At 38.7% G+C, this 27339-nt stretch overlaps 1 protein-coding gene across 1 annotated transcript in view; it reads left to right on the top strand.

Annotated features, from left to right (window-relative positions):
* Positions 1-25561, top strand: part of CSMD3 (CUB and Sushi multiple domains 3) — a 1619578-nt gene extending 1594017 nt beyond the window's left edge. The window contains exons 67-71 of the mRNA XM_082258441.1: positions 966-1124; positions 8969-9081; positions 10780-10867; positions 20121-20253; positions 24239-25561. Coding sequence (XP_082114567.1) covers positions 966-1124; positions 8969-9081; positions 10780-10867; positions 20121-20253; positions 24239-24398 — 653 coding nt within the window. The 3' untranslated portion in view covers positions 24399-25561. The remainder of the gene's footprint in view (positions 1-965; positions 1125-8968; positions 9082-10779; positions 10868-20120; positions 20254-24238) is intronic.
* The last annotated feature ends 1778 nt before the right edge of the window (positions 25562-27339 follow it).

The raw sequence follows: 27339 nt of genomic DNA, 5'->3' as shown, positions 1-27339 counted from the left end.
AGCAGTCTGCACATGTCCAAGATGGCTGCCAACAGGAAGGCAAGGTAAGACCTTGACAACAAGATAAGCTTTAGACCTTATTCTTGTGTTGACTAGCAATGAGGTGCAAATTTGCTAATTCCAAGGTATTGCGGCGAATTCCCAGGATTCCAAAAATTTGTGAATTGCAAACTTAATGCCATTACAGGTTCACCTTCAAAAATCAGGAACAACCAGTGTATATCTTTTGGCCGTAGTCAGCCGAGTCACAAGAGTGAATAATTTCAAGGAATAAATTATCCAGTCTACTTTCTATAAAGGAGTGGGCTCACAGCCGTCATATTTTCAGTGTGTGCTTGAGCTGCTAGGGGGAACTAACAAGTGTAGAAAGAGATTTAAAGAAAAAATAAATTAATTTTGGTATATGTCCCTGTCATATTTCCTGGCTTCCTACGTCCTTTGTTAAACAATAGCTTGCTTTTATCACTACAAATGGGCAGAATAGAATAACATGATTGATTATCACAAAATTCAATTGAATTCATTGCAATGTTTGTGAGCTTTGGAAAATATTTGCAAAACTCTTTTTTGTGAGAGTTTCCCCTCCATAAAGAGGGGAAATACAGGCCACATTGTTTAGAAAGCAGGTTTAATATATGTAAGTGTGCAGAAGAGGCTAATTTAGTTCAACATTGGGCACAACAGAATCTGTCCTGCTTACATCACTGGGTTCCATTAAGTAGGAAATGCAGTAAAACAGCATGACACAAGCCACACACTGATGACATTGACCTGGAAATGTGCTACTTCTTTGGGATCAGGAGTGTGGCCGGGCTACTCCTGAAGGCACCTGGAATGTCTGAGGTACTGGAGAGGCCTTAGTCTTTGGATTGGTGTTGTTTGACTTAGAATTGTTTAATAGCAGATGCAGAAAAATTACAGATTTGCTGGCTCTCACATTGAGCTCTAACATTCTCAATTTCTAGTTCCAGATGATGTCTTTTCTCGTAATTATGTATGGAAAGGTTTTTACAACTTGAAGGGAAAGAATCAGCCAATGAATTTGACAGTAAACAACTACAATGTATCAACAGGAAGGGTAAATGCAACACTTATCAACAGCAACACCGAGTTTCTTCTTTCAGGTAATTACCGCTGTTCTAGTAATGCTTAACTAAAAAGTAATGCGTAATACCTTGTCACTTTGTTCTTCAGTCTCTATGCTATTTGCTGTCTGAATTGCTTCCTAATTATATAGTCCATGCCATATGAAAGGGAAAAAAAAGCGTGGCTGCTTTGGATTCAAAATGCTTTCTCTGCATATTCATTCTACAAGCGCTGGTGACATTTCTGGCAAAGTTTTATAACTTATAAAAAGAGTCAATGAAACTCTGTGAGCGTTTTTTTTTTCTTTCCATATCTGATCTGAAATCATTTACTTCACTGAAATTGGTTCATTTTTAAATATTAAGGACAAAATAGCTAGCTGTTCAGTGACATTTATGAAATACTTTTTAGTATCAGCCCTGAATTTGCAAGCAGGGTTGAACCCTCAGGAAAAAAAAAAAGTTTCTAAAGCCTACTTAAATTGTTCACAATTTTAAGCTCTAGAGGGATTATTTATACATGAGAGAAAATGGCAAAGCACCCCTTTTTCAGCAGCCTTTTAATGCGTATCAAATAGCTTGGGCTATTTATAAACCTTTCCCACCACTCACTTTCTTCATTAGTTTACCAGTTTCCATTTTTCAGCCTGATCTAGGCAAATCCTATTATTTCTGCTACCCTCTGGAAATAATCAGTATTTTGCCAAGATTAGAAGATACTTTGTACTCTTTGTATTATGCGCAGATCAATTGCTGTTTAACATTTGCTGAAAATAGAGGCAAATTTTCATTTGGCAGGTTATAAATACCAGAAATGTTGCCAATGAATCCAGCTAGGCAAATCTATATAAATGTTCTTATAAATTTGTTTTTTAAAGAAAATCTGTGGTTTGTCCATGCCCCCTTCCTAGGGAGCATATCTTCACTTGTCTTTTACTACCCCACCAGTTTATTCAGCAGTTTGGAAGGAGAAATAGATTCCTTATTGCAGTCAAAGTTTGTCTCCAGGAAAAACAATCAACCCAAAAAATCTGTTCTGGCCCATTAATCCTCCCCCCCAGGCAAGCTTGAACAGGAGACAGTAGGAAGAACTTACAGATATGTACATAGGAGTCTATAGACAACAAAGGAGTTAGATTTGGAAGCACACCTAACATAGTTAGACAGTTAACAGCAAGCAAGAAAACTCTAAACTCAAAGATGAGTGTATTTTATATCCTTTAATCCTGCCCTACAGTTCCTACTGAGACAGTTATTGTGAAGTCGCTCTTTAAAAAGGCCATATACAGGCGGACCCCGGGTTGCAAACACAATAGGGACTGTAGGTTTGTTCTTAAGTCAGATTTGTTTGTAAGTCGGAACAGGTACATTTTTTAAGTTTAGCTCCAGCCAAAAGAATAATTTTTACGTTTTTTGGATAGCATGGGGAAGGGTTAACACCCCTTTACTATTTGTTTTGCTGTCTGCATCCCGGTTCAGAATTCACCTCACTTTCTGTCCCTATGACAACTGAATTTTGAAAATGTTGGGTTTTTTTGGAAACAAGGATTAGTGATAAAGCTTCAGTGGAGACACCTCTTTCCCATGAGAACTCTTACAGGAGTGAATTTCCCTTCCAAGGGCTAGATTTCTCCTAACTTCCTGTTGTTTCTCTCTCCGTTTGTAAGTCAGATGTTTGTAACTTGGGGTCCCTGTAATATGAGAATTTCCTTTTGAAGGCAGAGATAAATACACATTTCATAGAAGTATTTGTAAACCCAAATACTAAAGTTGTGTCCTTTTTTGGCTTGTAATTGTTTTTTTTGTTCTTTATTGGTGTTAGTAAATGTTGATTAAATACGTATTGATCCCACCAGCATCTGCTAACTCCGAGACCTTCTTTGATAGTTTGACCACCAGCTCCCAATTAGTAGATCTACCTCTGTACAACCAGCCTACCTATACATGGATCAAAATATGACCAGTTCAGCAGTTACCAGATGCATTTTGATCCATGTATGGCCACCTTTAGAGGAAGTGCTAAAATAATGGGTCAACGGGTAATAAAACGATGTTACTGGAGGGTTTAGAAGAGCAGAAATTGCTAGGTAAAATTTAAAGCTGAATTTTAACCGGACATTTAAAAGTTGAAATATGTCCATGTGAAATGTTGCCTGCTGTAGAATTTGCTGTGTTTTAGGTGCCTTCATTTCAATGAAAGACATCTGGAAGGGGTTTGATTACTTTTTAAATTCGAAAATACATCTCTTTACAGCAGAGAGGAAAGGAGGGTAAGGTTACAGGTAGCAGGGAGATCAAAAGAAGTCTACCCTCTAGGCTAACATACTCATCATCACTACAACTCTCACAAACACAGAGCTCTGTCTATTCTTGGAACACTCCCATCAAGTGGGGCCAAGCAAATCACATCCAAGCTTACAGGATTAAGGAAGACTTGTCCAACAGGTCCCCCAAAAGTTTATCTATAAACTGTTTTATTCATGTGACCTTTCATCTCTAACTGTATTTACCCTTTGCTTGTGACTAGGGATGAGCTTCGAGTTTGAGTCGAATGTAAGTTTGACTCAAACGTTGGCTGTTCGCTTGTTCATCGAATGACAAACAAGTGGGCTTTTTCACGGGAACTTCGAGTTCCCGCATTATCATGGACTCTCTGACTTCTGAATTCCAATAAATAAATCACTGGCTGGCAGGGAAAATTGAACTCACAGCTCTTATCATTACAAGCTTGGTATTCTACAACCTACGCCACCAAGCCTGCTTAGGCTGAATACACTTTCTTTAACTTTTATCTCATCCACTGTGTGTAGGGTGAGATAGGAGTTAGTTAGTTAGTTAGTTAGTTAGTTAGTTAGGGAAAGTGTCCTCAATTTAACTGTACTTGATGATGGTGTAGTTGGTAGAATACCAGACCTATAACTGCAATGGTTGTGAGATCAAATCCCTGGGCCAACAGGTGATTTATATGTGAAATACTATAATTAATAATACATTGCTAGCAGGGAGAGAGATTTTTCGTTTTTTTTAGGTCAAAGTTATCTATATATATCTATATCTATCTATCTATCTATCTATCTATCTATCTATCTATCTATCTATCTATCTATCTATCTATCTATCTATCTATCTATCTATCTATCTATCTATCTATCTATCTATCTATCTATCTATCTATCTATCTATCTATCTATCTATCTATCTATCTATCTATCTATCTATCTATCTATCTATCCTGTATATACATATATATCTATATATACTATATACATATATACAGTATATATATATAGATAGATAGATAGATAGATAGATAGATAGATAGATAGATAGATAGATAGATAGATAGATAGATAGATAGATAGATAAATATATATATATATATATATATATATATATATATATATATATATATATAGGCACTTCAGTTTATATCAGTTTATGTCAGTATTGCTGAAAAAAACAGCATGGGGTCCCCCCCCAGTCCATACCAGGCCCCTCGGGTCTGGTATAGATTTCAAGGAGGAACCCTGCGCCAAAATTTAAAAAAAAAAAAACGGCGTGGGGTTCCCCCTAAAATCCATACCAGACCCTTATCTGAGCACACAGCCTGGCTGGCCCCCCTCCTGAACCATATCATGCCACCATGGGGGTGTGGGTGCTTTGCCCTCCCCACTCCAAAGCACCTTTCCCCCATGTTGATGGGGATAGGGGTATCTTCCCCAAATCCCTGGGCTGTGGTTGTGGGGGTCTGTGGGGGGAGGCTTATCGGAACCTTGAAGCCCCCTTTAACAAGGGGACCCCCAGATCTCGCCCCCCTATGTGAATGGATATCGGGTACATGGTACCCTACCCATTCACCAAAAAAGTGTACAAAAAAAAAATAATGACAAAAGCCAGTTTTGGAAAAGTCTTTTATTAAAAAATAAAAAAATACTGTCCCCGATGATCAGTCGCCCGGCCGCCCGAAAAATACAAAAAAATAAAAAACGAAGAAGAAACTTCTGCTTCTCCGCTTCCAGGAATGAGCTGTTTTTATTTTGACAGCTCTTATCTAGTGACCTGACATCACAAGCTGTCCCACAATGCACTGCTCAAGGGCAGTGAATAAATTATTGACGTCAGTAATTTATTCACTGCACCTAAAGCAATAGATTTTGGGGCGAAGTCAGATCCCTATAAAAGAGCTGTCAAACTCAGATAGAAGCTAGTTAGCCAGATAGAGTGCAAGGTTAATCAGCTAGCTTTGGGGCTTAGCTGGTTGAGTAACAGACTTGCAAACAAAAGCCTGTGAGTTTGAATCTGCAGGTCAGCGGGTAAATAATATTAATTGTCCTGCCCCTTCTGAAGTGACATCAGTAATTTATTCACTGCACCTGAGCAATGGATTATTGGGTGATGGTGATGTCAGAGCCCTATAAAATAGCTGTCAATCTCAGATAGAGAATTGTTAGGCAGAGAGAGTCTTAAGTTACACAGCTGCCTCTGTGACATAGCTGTTAGAATAACAGGCTAGCAAGTGAGAGGCTGTGGGTTTGAATCCTTGGCACAGCAGGTGATTAGTAGTCACTTATATTTAAGCCTTTAAAATGAGGACTTGTGATTTGTCACGTTCATTTTCGTATGTTCGCTAGAACATATCCCCTGTTCGAGATGTTCTGGTGAGAACCGAACAGGGGGGTGTTCGGCTCATCACTACTTGTGACCTTTACCATAATGTACGGATAATAGTACAGTCATTATACAGAGCACACAACTCATCAAGCATCCTTCATCTCCATCATAATCATTGGACTAATCATTGGACTAAGAATGAACATCACATTGGAGATGATCTTTCTGTGTGCTCTGCTTCCTCTTAGTGCTTCTAAACATATCCCCAGTAGAGATGGGCAATTGGCTTGGCCCGAGCATGAGTTCAGATCGAACATTTGCCCGTTCGGCCGTTCACCGACCGTGGTGTCCTTGACAACCGATGAGTCATCAGCTGTCAATGGGTTTCCCTGCTGACAGCTAATCAAAAAAAAAAGTGCCAGGGGGGTCCCCCTAGTCTTCCTGCAAAGTGGCGCATCTTTAGCATGCATTAAACATGCTACAGCGAAAATTAAATTTCTAAAGAAAAAATAACATTTAAATTGACCCGCGGCTACATATGCCAGCTCCCGGCTATTACAAAATTTTAAAAAAGTGGCATGGCCCCCCCCTAAAAAAAATCCATATCAGACTCTTATCCGGGCATGCAGCCTGGCAGGTCAGAAAAGGGGGGTGAGAACAAGCACCCCCCTCCTGAACCATACCAGACCAGATTCCCTTCAACATGGGGGGTGTTCTGGGGCAGGGGGGCTCTGCCCCCCCCCTCAGAGCACCTTGTCCCCATGTTGATGGGCACAAGGGCCTCTTCCTGACAACCCTAGGCTGTGGTTTATGGGGTCTGCAGGTGGGGGGCTTATTGGAATCTGGAAGCCCACTTTAACAAGGGGGCCCCCAGATGCAACTCTCCCATGTGAATGGGTATCGGGTACATAGTACCCCTACCCATTCACCAAAAAAGTGTACATAAATTTAAACACACGCACACAGTTTTTGACAAGTGCCTTCTTCAAAAATAAAAAATAGTGTCCCCCGATGTAAATCCACCATCAATCACGACACCCACTGCACCCACCGACCCAAAAAAAGAAGTAGAAAAAAAAGCTCCGCTCTCGTTGAACGCTTCCCGTGGTCTGCCTGTTTTGCGGTTTGACAGTTCTTATATAGGGAATGGGTGGGGCCACACCTCATGACATTACTGACCCAGCATGCACCAGTCTGTGATGTCCCATTATCTATATAAGAACTGTCAAACTGTGAAAAGGCAGACTGCGTTCAACGAGAACGGAGCTTTTTTTTTTCGGGTCACTGGGTGCGGCAGTCGGTGTGATTGATGATGGATTTACATCGGGGGGACACTATTTTTTATTTTTGAATAAAGGACTTGCCAAAAATTGTATGCATGTGTTTTTGTTTTTTTTTGTGCACCTTTTTGGTGCATGAGTAGGGGTACTATGTACTTGATACCCATTCACAAAGTGGGGCATCTGGGGGCCCAGATTCCAGATTTCCAGATTCCGATATGGCCCCCACCCACAGACCCTGACAACCACAGCCCTGGGTTGATGGGAGGAGGCCTTTGTCCCCATCAACATGGTGACAAGGTAATGGATACAAAATGTGGCGCTAATCTTGTTTTTGTCTGCACAAAACGTCTTTCACAATTGTGGATAGCATGCAACAGTTCTTAAGTCTTCCACATGGATATATAGTGAAAACTTTCAGAAGGAGAGAAGTGAAGATCCTCAGCGAGGGAAACCACCACCAGGCACCCGCACACACTGATCCTTACCAGATCCCAATGACCCTCATCACAAAGGTCAAAAACGCTAGATAAACAAGCCCTGGGAAGCCGGGATCCTTCACTCCTCCTCACTCGATCATATCTATGAAGCAGGCAGTCATCAAATCCAGATAGTGTGGGTCCTATATGCCTTACGACCCTGGTCCCCAACCCTGGTCCTCAGGGCCCACTAACAGGCCATGTTTGCAAGATAACTGAAATACATCCCAGGTGATCTTCACTTCTCTCCTTCTGAAAGTTTTCACTATATATCCATGTGGAAGACTTAAGAACTGTTGCATGCTATCCACAATTGTGAAAGACATTTTGTGCAGACAAAAACAAGATTAGCGCCACATTTTGTATCCATTGCCATTGATCTTTCCATTTCTAAAGATTTGTGTTGGCTGCTTTTCGCATTTTTTTGATTTTTTTGATTTTTATGATAATATATATATTTTAGCGCAGCAATATCATGTTATATGGTGACAAGGTGCTTTGGAGTGAAGGGCACCCCCCCCACGTTGGGGGCATGGGGCCTGGTATGGTCCCCCCCTTCCTGGCCTTCCAGGCTGCATGCCCGGATAAGGGTCTGATATGGATTTTTGGGGGAATCCAATGCCATTTCTTTCTTTAATTTTTTAATAGCCGGGGAACTACAATTGTAACCATGAGTCATTTTAAATGTGATTTGATTTTTTTTTTTTTTTAGAAATGGCATTCTGTAGCTAGATATATAAATGCTACAGATGCCCCACTTTACAAGCACATTAGGGGACCCCCAGGCACTATATTTAAAGGAATTTTTAATTTATTTTTGTTGTACTTTAAGAATAATTAAACTCCCTGCTCCTGAAGAAAAACGATCATTTTTACAATTTATTTTTTATTGATACATGTCCCCCAGAGCAGTACCCAGACCCCAATACCAATATTATGGCCAATTACTTGCATATAAGCCCTTAAAATCAGAACTTTTGTTTTTTCCTGTTTGGCTCCTTTAGACTTTAATGGGGTTCGCTTTTCGGGTTAGAACATTTCCCCTATTCAAGAGTTCTGCTGCAAACTGAACAGGGGGGTGTTCAGCCCATTGCTACTTCCCAGTCCAGACCCAGTATTTGGAATAAGATGACATTTTTCACAATGTATTGGAGTTTGTATGTAGCTTCACAATACAACTTAAAAGTTGTCGTTAGGACAGACTACAAATATTATACTATTAGTATTTAAAAACAAATTTAATGAATTTTAATGGGTATGTAATTGCACTAAATGGTTTTTATTTTTGCCTGGAGTTGTACTATAATTGCCTTACACTAAAGGCAGAAGGAAGTAACTATAAATATTACATATAAATAATCATCTCAGTAAAAGAGACTCTAGGAGCAACTAGCATGTAGTCACTAATGAGTTATAAGGGCTTTTTGATAACCTGGAGTGCTATTACATGCATACACAGTACATTTATAATTACAGAATGTAAGGGTCTAATTTTAAAATCTGTTTATTTCAGGGGTTTACAAAAGCCAAGAAGCACGATTGATATTGCACATCAATTCTGTAAAAACATCATCTCACACCTCCCTGAGCAAAATGAAAGATGAGAAATGGGCAATGGATGGATTTGTGAGTATAATGCTGTGTATAACATATTTTTAATACTAAGATGGAGAAGAAAATACCTGTACCTTGAGCCACACCAGAGAAGCAGCAGGAGATTAGGGAACTTAACAAGTAGCTGAGGAACTGGTGCAGGAAGGAGGGATCTGTGTTCCTGGAGAACTGGGCTGATTCTCTAACAGAGACAGAATGCACTTAAATAGGGAGGGTGCAGCTCTGCTTCGAAAGGAAGTTGAGCATAGCGTTAGAGGAACTTTAAAACTAGGTGGTGGGGGGAGGACCCAGAAGAAGCGATTCCAGGCATTTAGCGAGGATCAGAGGATGCTAGTGTGGTCAGTGTTGATAGTGTAGTTAGATTGTCTAGAGCCAATGCATGTAGGTAGACAGAATCTTATTGCAGTCTCATAACACACAGAGAAATAATAATATGTGCTGGTACAAAATTAAAAGGCGTGTTCACAAATGCTAGAAGTTTGGTGAATACATTGACAGAATTGGAACTACTGATACATGAAGAGGATTTTGACTTTGTTGGCGTATCATAAACCTGGTTTGACAGTTCACCTTACTGGCTTGGGACTGTCCAGGGGTACTCCCTGAAGAGGAGGGGCAGAGTAGGTAGAAATGGAGAAGGGGTGTTCATGTATGTCAAGTGTGATTTGGCAGGCCAACTCAGTAGATTATTTTAAGAAAGGCCTGATTCTTCCCTAAATACACATAATATAACTGGATACTAATATTTATAGGTAAGGTTGATCCAGGGAATATCAGATTGGATCATGTATATGGAGGTTTTCTTTTTGAGTTTTGAGTTTTTGAGTTGGTTTTCTTGTTTACTTTGTTGGTTGAACTGGATGGGCCTCTTTTTCAACCAGATTAACTATGTAACTACGACAGTGAATATGAGAGTTGACTTTACTAACGGTGCAAGGGAGGTGGAATCCTTGTTGCTGGAACTTCAAGGGGAAAAACAAATGGAAAATTAGTAGTGGGTGTATGCTACAGGCCTCCCCAACCTAAAGCATGAAGAGGAGACTGATCTCCTCTCACAGAAAGAAATGGTGCAGAGGCAGGGCAATGTTATTAGCATGGGGGACTTCAATTATCCAGATATTGATGGGGCAGATGGAACTGTTCAGTCATCTAAGGCTCGTCGTATCTTGGATATCTTGCAGGACAAATTCATTTGTCAATTGGTGGAAGCTCCAGCTAGAAATAAGGCTCTGCTTGACCTAATATTTACAAAAAAAACACAGGGCTGTTTGCAGACATGGGAGTAAGAGATAACATAGGAAGCAGAAATCATAGGGTAATTTTGATCACAGTTACTTATAGGAAAAAGAGCCATGAGGAAGAAAAAGAACATTGCATTTAAAGACATTGGCCTCCCCCCACTGACTACAGATCATATGTCATTATATACCCCCTACTTACTCCATACTTGAGATATTGTTTATTCCTACTGATGCCAGGACACTTTATATCCCTACATGCCACACTATAGCCCCTACAAGGTCTTAAGGACAGTAAACTGGCCCTTTGTTTGGAAAGTGTGTGGATCCCTGGTTTAGCATGACTAAATATACTTCTTAGTAGCCAGTGTTGTATTTTCTGAAATCTTCTTCTTTTACACAAATACTGTAAATCTAAATGCAATGGAAAATGTAAATGCAAAATCCCTATGATCTATTTTTTTTTCTTTAGGTATCAGCTGAGCCTGATGGAGCTACGTATGTTTTTCAAGGTTCCATTCATGGGAAAGATTATGGGCAATTTGGACTAAGAAGTATAGGCAAGTATTTGAAGAGTGTCAATTTAGTATTATGGCATTGGACAGAGTAAATGATGTATACTCCCTACACCCCCCCCCCAGGCCTTCTGTCTTTCTCCTAGCCCAGTTTAGTCTTCAATCTTAGAATGACAAGATACGTATGCTCACACTTTATTAATACATCTAGAACATTAGGGTATCTGTCGCTAGATTCTGCTACCAGCTTAGTTCTGGTTGTAGGGAGCCGGTCAGCAATATGATGTGTCCGGTGCTGTGTGTCTTTATTGGCAGCCTTTCATTCCCAAGCCATAACTAAGGATAAAAAAGTGACTTTAGTGAAATCGATTTTACCGAAAAAATACAGAACTCAGTTGACCTTTAAACTGTTCATGTGATGCATCTTTGGTGAATTAGGTGAACTAAATAGAATACCAGCAGCAATAAACCATGAGTGTGCAATTTTATCATGTATGAGCAACGCTGTTTGGATAGGGTTGCCTTCAAGGGCTTGTTTGGACTTGCAATTAGGAGTGATACACATACGTGGTTGAGCTAAATTTTTACAGCCCCCCCAACTGCCTCTCCCTAAGTTGCAAAGACAGTAGACGGAGTTGTTCACATGCTGTGGGCACAATGCTTTGCTTCATGCCCATGGCAGAAATGATCCCCTGACACTATTAAACATGATTTTTTTTACATCTCATAACCTGGTAGAAATACCTTTTATTGAGAATTGAGAATAATTTTAAAATGTGTTTAATATGAAACAGCAAATGTTTACAGGATACATTTTATAATATCAAATGATTTAAAAAGGTAGGAGTTATATAGTTGAGATGAAGTTTATTTGTCTGCATATGTGTGTGCGTCTGTCCAAATGGGAGCTGCAAAGTCTTTTGTGAGAGCGAGAAAAAGCCTGCACCACACTCAACATTCTGGGATCTTTAGTACCACACAAACTATGTGAAAAGAGCCCTCCCCCAATGCAGACACCAAGGAGTTTCTAAAGTGTAATACTATTCTCTTAGAATGCTTAACAAAAAATAAGTTTGGGGGGGGCAGGAGATGTACTATATATAGCTATAGTTACATACAGTATATATATATTTACACATGTATATGTATGTATACAGTGTAGTCCCCCTATATATTCAGTATAGTACCCTAAGGCTTGGGTCTAATGGCTGTGATGCAATTTTCAGTATGTTGAGAATTTACATATTCTATGGGGCCAAATTGCACTGTAAATTGCACCAAAGTAGCACAGCAACATTTTCCAAAATTGTATCATGCAACCATAAAATATAATAAGGCGCCATTAAATATAATTGTAAAAACAAACACTACACTGCTCCAGGTCAGTCCACCTCAAAGTTACCCTTCTTATCTTCTCCCACCAGAAGGCGCTATTCCGGTTCACAACTGTGAAGAATTGCAAGAAAAAAGGTGGATTATTGCATACTGCTGTATAGGAGATTCAAAAGTTTTATTGCATTGATCCACATTTATAAACATCACAGCCCTAAAAAGACAAGTGCACCCGTTGATGCGTTTCATACCGAATAGTGCTTAATTGTAATGACAACAGCATGAAACGCATCAACAGGTGCTCTTGTCTTTGTAGGACTGTGATGTTTATAATTGTGGATTGATAGGATACAACTTTTGGATCTCCTATACGGCGGTGTGCAATAATCCACCTTGTTCCATTACATTTTATGTGTTTCCCCTTGCCATGGGACTTGCAAACTAGTGTGAACCAGCACTGAAAGGTTATATATCATTTAAATCAAATAATATTACATATACCAATATACAGTATGTATAAATAATTTAATGTTATTTCCTATATTAATATCTAAATCAAGAAATATTACAGTAGAAGGAGCTTATATACTTTATAAAAACTGTTTAAATCTCAATAGAAGTATTGCACAAAAAACATCTGACTCATCCAATTTGAGATAGGAAAGGTTGTACGAATCAATGCCTAATTAATACCATCTCTAAAGCTTTTACTTTTGGGCTTAGACACCAAACATATTAATTTTCACACAGACTTCTATTAAGTCTTGAACAAATAAAAATATAACAATTCAATTAATTCTAAGGTCCATGCATTCACACATATTAGCATTGTTAATATTCAGATGTTAGATAAACAAGGGCTTCTAACAGACACAATCAGCTAAATGTGTTCTTTTTTTGCTGTTCTTTCACTGCCCCATAGGTGTGCACAGCCTATTGCATTAGGGTGTGCACCTCAAAGCTCAAACGCATATGTGTGAGTGCATGTATACATACTGGTGTATATATACTGGTGGTGTTAGTGGAGCAGTGGATGGTGTAAGTAGTTTTTATTTGTGTTACTTTATTTTTTATTATTTTTTACAATTGTATTTTATTTATTTTATACACATTTTTTTAGGCGCCCTGTTAGGGGGGTTTGGTGAAATATCAGGGGTTTAAAAGCTAAGTTCACTTTTTTTTTTTCTAAATTCCAGGTCCCCTATGTACCAATATAACATTAATGTACTTATTTAGCAAAAATAAAACAGCTTTCCATTTATTCCACACGCACTTACCTCACTGTTTTCATGGATGTTTAAAAACACTGCTCGATTACTTCTGCCTTTTTCCTGAATAGACTTTAGGTCATGACACAGGAAGGTGTTGACCAGCTGAGGGTGGATGATGGAGGGTGTGTGCTAATGAGGTCAGCTGGTCAACTCCTTCCTGTGTCATGACCTCTAGTCTGACCAGGAAGTAAGGCAGAAGTAATTAAGCAGTGTTTTTAAATATCCATGAAAACAGTGAGGTAAGCCTGTGTAGAAGAAATAGAAATCTGTTTTATTTTTGTAAAATAATTATATTAATGCTATATTGATACATAGAGAACTGTAATTTAGGAAAAAAAAAGTGAACAAAGGTGGGGGGAAACAGGGAAAGTCTGTGCCACAAAGGGTGTTTAGGGTGTACCCAGGCCCACCTGGCCTGTGTGCCTGATTTAAAATAAAAGCAATGCAAATGCAGAAATCTTGCCGCACATTTAAACTTAGCCTTAAGGAACTGGATTGCATAAGCAAAATCTATCTCCCTAGCAGATTTCTAGTCAATTAGCCTTTTCTGCAGAAGGAAAAGATATCTCAGTCATACATTTGGATCGCAGCTTGCAATATAGACAAACCATTTTACTGCATCACTTCATAGAATAAATGATTCATTGTCACTTCTGTATGCCAATTTGTGTCAGTTTTATTAAATGCAATCTTGCCCACAGTAAAGAAAAGCACCTGTATGGTTTTTTATAGATTTACTGTAAACAGAAGCTTCATATTTACAATCTAATTATTCACTACCACAATGAAAATGCTGTGTCCTCTGTGAACTAACCAGCAAATAAACTACCAAAATTGTCATTTCATTAAAAAGAGGAATTATTAAACAATAAATTGCTCTGGTCTGTTTTCCTCGTGGGACACCCACTGCATGCATTCAATGAGCTGAGTGTCATAAATATATATAGATTTGCTTGTACACATATTGCCTTATATTACTTTATGTTCTTAACATACCAGACTGTATATGTGTATTCAAAAAAAGTTTTAAAAGAAGACAGGATGGCTTTAAAGGTAAAGTAAAATAATACCAATCTGTATAGGCATATAGGGGCACCATCTGTTGAAGCAATCAGAGAGTCAGAGGTCACTTGAAGTCTGACTGTTTATGGCATGTTAACCACTTAAGGGTTGCTCTATCACAGTTTTACTGCTACAGGGTGGCACCTCTGTGCCGGATCACAGATATACGCGACCCGCTCTTCCAGAGTAGGGGGTGCGCATGCGCGCCACTGGCGGCCCTCTCCCACTGTGATCACACTTGAAGGTCCGCTGGCAAACGCTGATGATTCAGCAGAGGTGCAGAATGGCGGTCTGCCTATGTAAACAAGGCAGATTGCTGTTTTGTTGGTAGGGAAGGCATGGGTCCTGTGTTCCTGCAAAACAGAGACATGGATCCATGTCTTCCCCTAAAAACACCTCCTACACTGTAGAAAAACACTGGCTAGGGACATAGTTAACTCTTTGATCGTGCCTGATGTTATCCCTTTCCCATCCAATGTCATTAGTACAGTGACAATGCATATTTTTTAGCACTGATCGCTGTATTAGTGTCACTAGTCCCCAAAAAGTGTCAGTTAGTGCCTGAATGTCCGCTGCAATATCACAGTCCCACTATAAGTCTCCGATCGCCACCATTAAGAGTAAAAATAATAAATAAAAATATCCCATAGTTTGTAGACGCTATAACATTTGCACAAAGCAATCAATATACACTTATTGGTATTTTTGTTTTCCACAAATATGTAGCAGAATACATAATGACCTCAGTTTGCAAAAAAATTTGATCTTTTATATTTTTTATTGGATGTTTTATAGCAAAAAGCAAAAAATATTATATATATTTTTTTTAATTTGTCGTTTTTTTTTTTTTGTTTGTTTATAGCACAAAAAATAAAAAGCACAGAGGTGATCAAATACCACCAAAAGAAAGCTCTCTTTGTGGGAGAAAAATTTATTTTAGCGTTGTATGACCGTGCAGTTGTCAGTTAAAATAATGCAGTGCCATATCGCAAAGAATTGCCTTGTCATGAAGGAAAGTAAATCTTCTGGAGGTCAAGTAGATAAAGCGGAGTTCCACCCAAAAGTGAAACTTCCCCTCATCTGCTCCCCCCCCTCCAGTTCCACATTTGGCACCTTTCAGGGGGTGGGGGGAATGGGTACCTGTTTTTGACAGGTAACCTTCCCCACTTCCGGGAGACAGCGCCGCAGTGCCGTCCCTCTGAATTTCGCCCCCCTCCTTCTTCACGCGTGCACAGTAAGGAACCAGCTGTGAAGCCGAAAAGGCTTCACTGCCAGGTTCCCTTACCCCAAATGGTGGTGGCAGCACCCGAAAGCCGATAGGAAAATTGGCTTCGGGTGCCGACATCGCAGGCTCCCTGGACAAGTAAGTTCTAATATTTAAAAGTCAGCAGCTACAGTATTTGAAGCTGGCGACTTTTAATTTTTTTTTCCTGGGGGACAGAACACCTCTTTAAAGTGGTTTACACCTGGAATATGAACAGAGAATATCCCTCTATAGTGTGTACTTGTCTCAGTTAAGAGCACTAAGTGCCATTTCCGTCTGCTGCTTCTTTCCTCTGCTATCTTCATGAGTCACTTCTGACAAATCGTTCTGGCACCAAGAGAAAAAAAAGTGACCAGAGGGGGATTTCCAGCACACAGCCTGTGACTAACAGCCTCAGTTCTGTTCCTGTGTACTATATAGAGGGGGTGTATTCCTTCCCTCCAATCAGCTCTCAACCCCCCTCACTGAGCTCTGCAGAGTGTAATTTCAGCTCTCCATCTTCTGTTTTCTGAAAGTTCAGGCAAGCTTTATAAATTTTGAACTTGAACTGAATGGCTGTACAGTTTTTGTTCTGCAAAAAACACCAAAAATGCATGGGTGTAAACCAGGCCTTAGACAAGGGGAGTGAAATAGATTAACAGGAAATATACATATTTTCTTGGTAAGCCTGCATAGTGTTCCCATAGTTATATTAAAAAATAGATGTGCGAGAGACAAAACAAAAAAAAATAAAAAGGGGGGGGGGGGGGAGTGAGCACCTCTCACACTCAGCCTATTCTAGGGGTGAGAGGAACTCACTTTGAAGTAGGGGGAAAGGTTATTGTTTCTGTCCGGGCTATAATGATAAAGAGAGAGAAGTAGAGATTATGTGGCAGATGAAGGTTGTGTATTGTTTCGTTGTGTTTTTTTACAGAGATTGAGATAAGCCTCAGAATGACTATACACCGTCCAAGCGTTCCATATTTGTGTATATTTTTTAGCGGTATCTCGTGCTATGGAAATTAGTTCTTCCATTTTTGCTATTTTCTCGATTCTGAGCAGCCATTCCTTAATGGACGGTGGGGTGTGTGATTTCCAATGAGTAGGAATACAGATCTTGGCTGCATTAAGGAGGTAGGGGAGAAGGCTTTTGCGGTATCTATGTGGGGGCATATCCGAGTGGTGGAGAAGAAATTGTGCCGGAGTAAACGGAATGGGTGAGAGAATCAGCGAGGATGCTATGTTGTGTACTTGCTTCCAGAATGGTTGAATCTTGGGACACGACCAGAGTAGGTGAATTAACGTACCAGGTTCTTTACCACATCTCCAACATTCATTGGGAACTTCTGGGTAGAATTTGTTAATAACTAAGGGTGTTCTGAACAAACGGGTCAAGATCTTTTTTTTTGTTTTGTTTTTTTTTGTTTTGTCTCTCGTTCATCTATACCCCCACACCCAACCGCCATATCCCTAAACCAACATCTCGTACTAAGCTACACCCGCATTGGTCCCCCTTCATTCATCCCTCTGAGGACAGAGACTGGTTGTTTTATAAACCAAGTTTTGTCAAGCCAGGTGGTGCCTGTAAGGCAACCCACAACTTGAATTTTGGTCAATTCATCAGGAATAGCTAAAAATTCGAGCAGCCTACAGCTGGCCATCAATTCAGACCACAATTGACCTGGCAAAATGTGTGCTTTTAGACATGGAGCACTGTAACAAGTAATATGTGTTGCCTTCTGGCTGCTATCAAATCTACAGATAAGGGATAACTTAACTGAAAACTATCAATATTCTCAGACATATCCAGTGATCATATCCCAAAAATCCTCATTTTGGGTGCCACGGAGCCAGGTGGGTCCTTTGAGAACTTCTGCCATTCCTCAAAGCTACAAATGGCTGCTTCTCAATCTCGGCATGCAATCTTTACTGAATCCTCTAGTATCCCTTCTTCTTATTGCAGTTTAGGTCATCCTTTAAGGAATCTTCCTCCAGGCTAAATGATAAAATGTTCTTGACAGGCTCATTTTCATCCAAGCCACCTGAGCCTGCTTAAAGGCTCACTATTGTAAAAAAAAATGTATTCTGATAACTGTGTGTGGTTTATATGTGTAACAATGGTTTTCAGAATGTGGATTTTAGTTTTCTTGCTGCAACGGCTCAGGACAGTGTGTTTTTAATTAGATGTAAATGAAAGTTGACCACTTTAGGTTCATCTAGAAGAACCATAGTTGTCCCAACAACTGCCATTCTCATTTTTGCTGGACAGCTTGCCCTGAATTTAGATGTCCAAAAAAAGAATAAATGAAGCTATGTGATATTAAACATGTTTGAGAGCCCCTTTGGGGTAGATTTCCAAAAGTAAACAGGCTGTGCACTTTGAAAGTGCAGTTGCACTCATTTTCCCCAGAGCTTGGTAAATGTGGTAAAGCTCTGCAGATTTCATTAATCCAATCACATGCAAGCAAAACTATTTTTTTTCCCTGATTGGGAGTTCTTTACAAAGTGAATCTTTACAACATTTACATTTAGTAAGAAAAAAAATGAGTGCAACTGCACTCTCAAAGTGCACATTATATTTTTATTTAGTAAACCAATCCCTTAGGGTTACCCCATACATTAGAGAGTTGCCTCTTAAAACTGAAGTTAATAGCATACTAAACTTAACCACTTGCCGACTGCGCACAGTATATTTACTGCGGCAGTCAGCCCCTCACAGGCAGAGCGACGTAGGTCTACGTCGCTAGCCTGTGAGGCTCTGGGGAGCGAGCGCGCGCCGCCTGAGGTCCCCCCCCGCCCGTGTGACCGGCGGACCCGATGTCCGCCGGTCACTCAGCGATCGTCGGGGGAGAGGGAGAAAGGCAGGCGGCTAGTGTAAACAAGCCGCCTGTCATTCTCCCCTGTGTAGAAACAATGATCATATGGTTCTACTATGTAGGACCGTTGATCATTGTTCCTACACCTCAAGCCACAGCCAATCACAGTTAGAATCACGCCCCTAGGGACACACACCACCCCTCCCTCTCAAATAAAGTTAACCCCTTCACTGCCAGTGTAATTTTACAGTAACAGTGCATATGTATAGCACTGATTACTGTAGAAATGTCACTGGTAACCCCAAAAGTGTCAAAAATGTCAGTCAAGGGTCTGATCTGTCTGCCGCAATGTCGCAGTACCGCAAAAAAAATTGCAGATCGCCGCCATTACGCGTTAAAAAAAAAACAACAAAAATGACAAAAATCTTTCCCTTTGTTAGTAAACGCGATAACTTTTGCGCAAACCAATCAAAATACGCATTTTGCGATTTTTTTGTTTATAGCGCATGATCAGAAAATCGCACAGGTGATCAAATATCACCAAAAGAAAGCTCTGTTTGTGGGAAAAAAGGACGTAAAATTTGTTTAGGTACAGCATCGCACGACCGCGCAATTGTCCGTTAAAGTCACGCAGTGCCGAATAGCAAAATACCCCCTGGTCAGGAAGAGGGTAAAATCTTCCGGGGCTTAAGTGGTTAACTTGTAGCATCTCCACCAACATTCTTTCTGTGACATCGTAAAGGTATGTCTTTGCTGAATCCTCTTTTGAAATGCATTGATCCTGTCTAACTACCACAATACCTTTGTTTTAAAATGATTGTCTTTTAATGTTGTAAACTTCTCAACCACAAAACCTACAGAACATTGTTTGTCAGATATAATTATATAATCTTCTTGCAGGATTTTCTACTCAGAAAATATGTTCTTACTGAAAATGGTCATATTGTTTCACTTTAAAGATATTTCCAAGCCTTTTACAGTGGGGTCTTTCAAACCTCTGACTTATTTAATTCTGACCATCGCCTCTTCCAGAGGATTGTTTTTACACACTCTTGAAAGTGACAGAGACTTAGACCAGCCATACACATTTTGAATCTCAGCCGGTTCAGCAGAATCCGGCTGAGATTCAAACCATTATTGGGCAGGCAGAATGTACAACTTGGGTACAACCAGCCTGCCGGATTCTCTTGCAATTATCGCTAGCGACTGCTATAACCACTAGCGATAATCACTGTCTTCTCTTGGCTGGGATGGTTTCCTTCGTCCTCCCACCACGCCCAGAGAAGACAATGGCCCAGCAGGAGGGATTCCCACATCAACACTGTCTGTGTTAATGGTGGAATCCAGCAGATTACAAAAGAAATTCCAACCCATGTATGGCCGGACTTGATTGTCTACTGTATTCCTCATCCCCCACATCGCACTGTTTGCAGATGACCATAAAACATTCTGTCACAATGAAGAAATTATACTGGGGAAATAGCGTTTGACAATGCGCTAATTACTGTACAAATATGACTAAACATATTGCTGTGAAGACAGGTCTTATTTTACCTTATTGTTTATGTTGACAGGAATTAACACATCAGAGGATAATTCTTCAAACCAGTCGCTCGGAACAAACAGTAGCTCTGTCGCTATTGCTATCCTGGTGCCTTTCTTCGCTCTTATATTTGCGGGTTTTGGATTTTATCTATATAAACAAAGGTAAGTTGTTATTCAGCTCTGAACCTGCTATGTAAAACAATGATTTGAAGGGTCAGAATTTTGGCAAATAAGTGGACAACCAGAGATAAGCCAGCCTAGGGCTACACTGGCAATTGAGGGATTTAACTGCTTGTTGACAGTTTTTTTTTTTTTTTCATTTGTTGCATCTTAGTGCTTCTGATCTCTTCCAGCTTTTTTTCCAAACACATTGGACAATGCCTACCTAATGTTCTGTAGTCTCCATTGGGAGACAATAACAGGATGGTGTCACCCTATAACACAAAGTGCCTGAATGAGGATCTTAACCACATGCTGATCACAATACTTTTATATCAGACAAAACTTTGGGATCATTCTTTGCAGACGATAGCAAGCTTTCTCACGAATCTGGTCCGAGTGGCTCATGAGCCGCTTGAATGGTTTCAGAAGTGACAGTGTTTCTCGGGCTTACCAGTTCATCCGGGAAATGATCCGATGGTGCGGCCGGCTGCTCCCATAGGTGATCAAAGAGTTAGTACTCTTTGATCAACTATATAGCCTTGGAGCACCAGAGAATCTCATGACATCACTTACAGTCCAGGCTAGAAGTAAATATTTTTTTTTTATCTTTTGCTTTTAAAAGTAAAGAAGAGATTTGGGGTCTTTTTGACACCAGATCTCTCTATAAAGAGGATCTGTCATCCTTATTTCTATTACAGGGAATGTGGACTTCCTTGTAATATGAATAGAAGGGAATATAAAAACATTAAAGGGATAGTGTAAAAATAGAAAGTAAAATAAATAAGAAAAAAACAATTTAAGTGCCCCGATCCCTCCATGCTCACGTACAGATGTGAATGCATACGTAAGCTGCGCATGAATATGTATAAGGTATTCGTGCCACTCATGTGAGGTATTGCCACGAATGTTAGAGTGAGAGCAATAATTCTAGTGCTAGACCTCCTCTGTAACTCTAAGCAGATAACCTGTAAAGGCATGTAAAGCGCTGTGTGGAGTGTGGAGATTTTTAAGTATAGTAGTTTGTTATTATTACACGAGCGTGCCCAATTTTAAAGCGTAACATGTTAGGTATCTATTTACTCAGCTTAACATCATCTTTCACATGATATAAAATTTGGGGTAAATATTTTGTTTTTGTATTTTTTTCAAAGGAATTGTGTTTGCAAAACCACTGCACAAATACCGTGTGACATGAAAAATTGCAACAATCGCTATTTTATTCCCTAGGGTCTCTGCTAAAAAAATGTTTAATGTTTGGGGGTTATAAGTAATTTTCTAGCAAAAAATATTAAACTAAATTAGTAAACAAAAAGTGCCAGAAAAAAGTCTGGTTGGCAAGTGGTTAATGACAGGGTCACCAGCTATTATTTTAATGAAAGCTGCAGATTTTAAAAAAATCAAACATTAAATTAACATGATAAAACATATATGACATTTTAGTGACTGGGTTTAAAGCATTTACTTTTATTTAGGTGTGTTAAAAATTGAAGGACTGCCAAAAGGTTAGATTTCTCAGCAGCAAAGAAATGTAAAAGTCGATATAGCCCTAGACTAAGACTTAACAATTTTAATAATATAGGGTTGACCATCTAGATTCTTGAATAATTTCAGTCCTGACAGGTTCCTCTAATGCTACCAACAGACATAAGACGATACTTACAATATTGTGGCTGTAAAGTGTATTGTATAAAGGATATTTCCGTAAGCACTAAAGACTTTCTCTACAGAGAAAATTGTAGGTTCACAAAATACCCATGAAGCGGGACCAAATAATATAAGAATATAGCTTCAAGATACAGGGAATGTGAATGCGTAAATAGGGTGAAATCATTCCATTATTGCAAGAAGGTAAAACAGAGATGCAAAAAGATTGTTTATACAATGGAAAAAGAACTAAAAATTCCAGTGTAAAAGATCACTTTGCTGGCAATACCAGCCATTTATAGGAAATGCTTGACTAATATATATATATATATATATATATATATATATATATATTATATATATATATACACACACACACACACATATATATATATATATATATATATATATTTATATATAGACAAATCAAAAAAGAGGGAAACTATCAACATATAATAGAATAAAGGACATTTTATATATTCATATTGATTGGTATCTTTTATCAATTTGTAGATGTCCTTATCCATAAATGGAAGAGCTTCTTCTTAAAAGTGTCCATATTTTAGGTTATTTAGCTCCTGAACATGGAATACAATAGATTTACTAATGGAATAAAAGCTATTCTCTTTAATTAACAAACTAATGTCATTTTACTGGAAAAATAAGTAGGGCTGCAATTAACCAGAGGAGCGCCAGTCCCATATCCACATCCATTATTAACTAAGCAAAAAATATGTTAGAATCACACTGTAGGGGTGATATAGGACCAGGAATTTACAGAGGAATGAATACCATAGGACTTTAATGGATAAGGTCTGGCAGTCAGGGAGCACAAAAAGAATGTAAAACATTCAAAAAACGTTATTACATGAATAAAAACATGAAAAAGTGCATAAGTACAATACATTACATCTGAGACAGTACATCAGAGATATAGCAAGGGGACAGTCATAAAAGTTCATAAGGTTCGACGCGTTTCGCCAATTAGGTGAAAGGTGGCTTCATCAGGAACCATTTTGTTTGATTGATGTCCCTTATAACATATAAAGAAGATATATATGAGCAAACATAAAAAACAATTGATTTTTAATATTTACCTAGATAGATCTAAAGTGTACATGTTTAGTATCATACGAAACATAAACACTCCATGGTATTTCCATGCTCACCTCTTAGTAAGAAACAATCAACTTTGACATCCATGATATCAAACCGGCCATATCATCTGAGGCAGGCAACTCTCCAAAACTTGACCCTGTGAAGGGTCAAAAATGCCAAAAAGGCATTGTGGACTGGACCAGGCCCATATAGTACCCAAGATTAGGGTTATAATAGCCAACAGAAGGGGTGTATCCAGTGGGGTATATTGATAATAAGCGTCCCGTATAATTTGTAATGTCATTTTACTAACTATCAACTAATTCCATGTGCCTTTATATGAGTTTCCTTGCACTTTGTTCTGCTTTGTTGGGTTCTGCCAGCCAACAAAATGTTGAGTGAAGTTGGGTTTGGAAAGGGCTGCTTACTATGAGCTGGAAAATCACTAAAACATATCTCCACACACTAAAAAATGGAACTGTACTTTTTTGGTTAATGAACTTACCACACAGATGTGCTCTAGCACCATTAAAAACAACGGCAAAGCAGTGCACATGCATTGATGCATGTTCAAGTGCATATTTTTAATCACAAAGGTGTGAACGGAGTCTTTATACTCAAACAAGATTAGCACATGTTTGGTTGAATGAAATATAACCAACTTCATTTTATCTGCTAAGCTTAATGAACATTACGTTTACTAAATAAGCAGTCTCTATTTCTTTGGAAATCAACCCCAGTGAAAGACTCAGGTTTTTAGTTTAGGTTAGTATATTACAGCATTAAGTCGGCCATACATGCTTCGAATCTTGGCTGGTTCAGCAGAGACCGGCTGAGATTCGAACCATCTATGGACAAGCTGATTGTACCCAAGTAGATCCATTGATTGACTTGGGTAAAACCAAAATGTCGGATTTTTACATGTGATTATTGCCAGCGGCAGTAGCTGCTAGCAATAATCACTGTGTTCTTCCAGCAGGGATGGCTCCATGCACCCCCCTTCCCTGCAGGGAAAACACAATGGGATTCACTGACTGTTGATGGGGGAGTCAAGCGATTGAAAGAAAGTCTCATCATCTTTGGCCTGCCTGCCAGATTTTGGCCACACTTTTACCTTTGTGGTAGTCATTGCTATCACTTCAATGTTCTACTGATTCTTCGCATTTGCCTTTATGACTATATCATTAGTATTATTATTATTTTATTCATTCCTTAGTTCACCATTATTTGTCTCTTTCAACAGGACTGCACCCAAAACTCAGTACACTGGATGCTCTGTACATGAAAATAACAATGGTCAAGCAGCTTTTGAAAATCCAATGTATGACACCAATGCAAAAACTGTGGAGGGGAAAGCAGTACGATTTGACCCAAATTTGAACACTGTTTGCACAATGGTATAATGCTGGAGAACTCTTATTTTTTTGATTCTGAAACTGGAAAAAAATGAGACATTCTGCTGTGCTCTCTCCGGTTCTCCGCTACTATTAAAGCACATTTTTAGGAACACAAAGGGGGTCACGGACACCCTGAGAGGAAAAGAGAAAGAAGAAGACTTACCGGAAAGAACTCAATCTACAATTCATGTGCGACATGGGACGTTTTCCAGCAAGACAACTGCACTCTATGAGTGCTTGATTACAATTTATTTTCTTTTTTTTGAAAAGGAGATTAATCTAAACACGAAACTTATTTGCATATATTGGAGGAGCATCCACTATCAGTATTTACTGTGCTTTATAAACTATATTAGAAGGTCTGGAATTTAAAAAAAAAATAAAAAATAAAACCGAAAAAAATACAAAAAATAAAACAAAACATGATTATATGATAGAAAATTGCTATAATTACTGGAGACATTAAGACAAATTACAAGTATTAAGTAAACAACATTTTCCTGCTTTGGCAACATGAATTAACATGACATTTTCATCCCCCATTTGATTAGGGTATTCCATTGTATGTTTTTTAAATAGAGAACTAAGACTGGGTGTTTAATTATCTTCCATTGCTAGATGCCCATCATTTCCTGGGCAAATACTTGTGACACATTTAAAAATGTGTCTCAGATAAATTCCCTGGACAATCTTAGCTCCTATTTTGGTACACAAAGTGAAGCACTAGATTATGCTTTTAACACTTACTTTTGAAAAACTCACAGCCTCCAATAGCATGGGTTGTCCAGGGGATTCCAACTCAGTGGTTTGTACTAAGGGATAGGGATGTGTGGAATATCCAGTTCCTTTACCACCTAAGAATAACCTATTTTTCCGCCCTGACTCATTTGTATTTTTCTACGATATCTGACTCACCATTAGTGAGCTTTGTTCATGAAATAATGTTAACTGATGTATCCCATGCTATGCATGTTCTGGTTAACAATATATTTACAGAAAGGTTTGTTTTAAGGCATATTACAGGACAGGTTAATAATGACTGAATATCCTATACACTTCTAGATATAAAATGCTTCCTACAATAAATTCCAACAGTCCACCTTTGCCATTGACCACCCTTTTTATCTGTAGAGAACAGAAGACAGTGTGGCCTAAAATGGTTAAGCTGTAGCCAGTATTGTTTTTATTTTTTTTATTATTATTATTTTAAAAATAGAGATTATTTGAGCAATTTGTATATATCATCTATACTATTAAATCAACACTACTTTTTAATTTAATTTATTTTTATTTATATTAGTTTTAGGTTTGAATTATTTTAATTATGGCTTTTATTTCTCTGTGTTTTTTTTTATTTTTTTTTATGTGGAGCTAAGAGTGCTCTGGTTCAGCATCCACCATCAACTGTCACCAGTTGTAAGTCATTGTTTTAAACCAAAGAGGTCAAATTGTTAGGAAGTGCATAGTGATATTCAGCTTGCTCTAAATTTCTGCATGTTCCAGTATTCATTTCTGAACACATGTATCCTAATTTCCTTATACATATTTTTGCATGGTCAGAAGTATGAGTTTGGGTTGCACAGTTAATCATACTAACCTCATAGATGGTAATATGGTCCTTTTTGGCCTTGACTGGTAACCAGCAATAGTGATATTTTTACAGAAGGACTATGGTCAGGATTTTTTGGGAGATTCATCCTCAGCTAGATCATTTTCAATAAAATGATGAAATTCACTGCAGCTTGGATGTTTTCTGCACTGTGCCCTCTAACACAATGTTCAGCAAAAAGTGGGGCCAGGCTGTGCATATATAAATAGTAATACTGCTTTAGGTTTGAGAGTCATGTGGCCTGGTTTAGTATTTATTGCAAGGTTGTTATCAAAGTTGTGACTGGCTGAATTTATATTTTGTAATTTTCCATGACAATAATACTAGGAGGGACTAGTGTTTACACTCTAAGACAAGCAGGAAATTTATTTTTTACTGTATGTTTAAACCAACATATAATGCGCTTTCTAAGGTACCAAGAATGCCTAAGTGCCTGTGTTGATGGGCTTTGGGCTTGTGTTGATAGGCAAATGCACCTTGAGTTTGGCCTCAGATTGAGATATCTCTTGGATCTTTCAGAAATTTGATAGGTGAATTTGATCTGCATTTGACCTCCTTCTAGCCTGCATTTATCCTGCTTTCTAAAGTAATCGGAAAACTGGTTTTGCAATCCTATAGACTTGTATAGGGAGAAAAGCAGTTCTGATGCAAGCAAAGCCTTTCAACACAGGCCTTATGGCAGACTTAACGTGTTGAATGAAATGCAGGTCCACTATTACCCATTGAGTGAATTACTTCTCTTCATAATGTTATTATGTCTTGTAGCTGCTTTACACTTCTATCCATTTATGTTACATTATATTACTGCCAGTGCCAAGGTTAACAGAATGTCAGTCTAGTAAATGATATGCATGCAAAGTTATCTAAGAGCAGGCACTAAAGAGTGAAGCACACATCTTTGGGTATAATGGTAAACCTTAGCAATATCCCGAGTGTGTCTTCTATACATTGGTGCAATGACCAACGCACAGCTTATTCTGGTACTGTACTCACAAAAAAAAAATCAAAATCCAGATGTATAACTCACCTTCAGCATCTGACTGTTGCAACATGGATCAAATGGTAAAAGGCAGTAACCATTCTCAATCCCTCAGCGTCATGTTTGAAACAGAAAAGTCTAGATAAAGCTTTACCATGGTGCCCTCTGAAGCTATGTTATTTAAAATATAACAGTCCTCCAGATCATGCACAGGATGGATGCAAAACTGGAAAGGACAGGTCACACCAGGTTTTCTATGCTTCATTTATGGTAGTCTATTCCATTACATTTTTGCAAGTTTTTACTACAAAAGTACAGCTGTCCTTAAAATTATTAACACAGGTTTATTGATAAATTAG

This window comes from Pelophylax lessonae, assembly GCF_965119305.1.
Source record: "Pelophylax lessonae genome assembly, chromosome: 5".
Lineage (NCBI taxonomy): Eukaryota > Metazoa > Chordata > Amphibia > Anura > Ranidae > Pelophylax > Pelophylax lessonae.
This window is presented reverse-complemented; position numbering and strand designations above follow the sequence as displayed.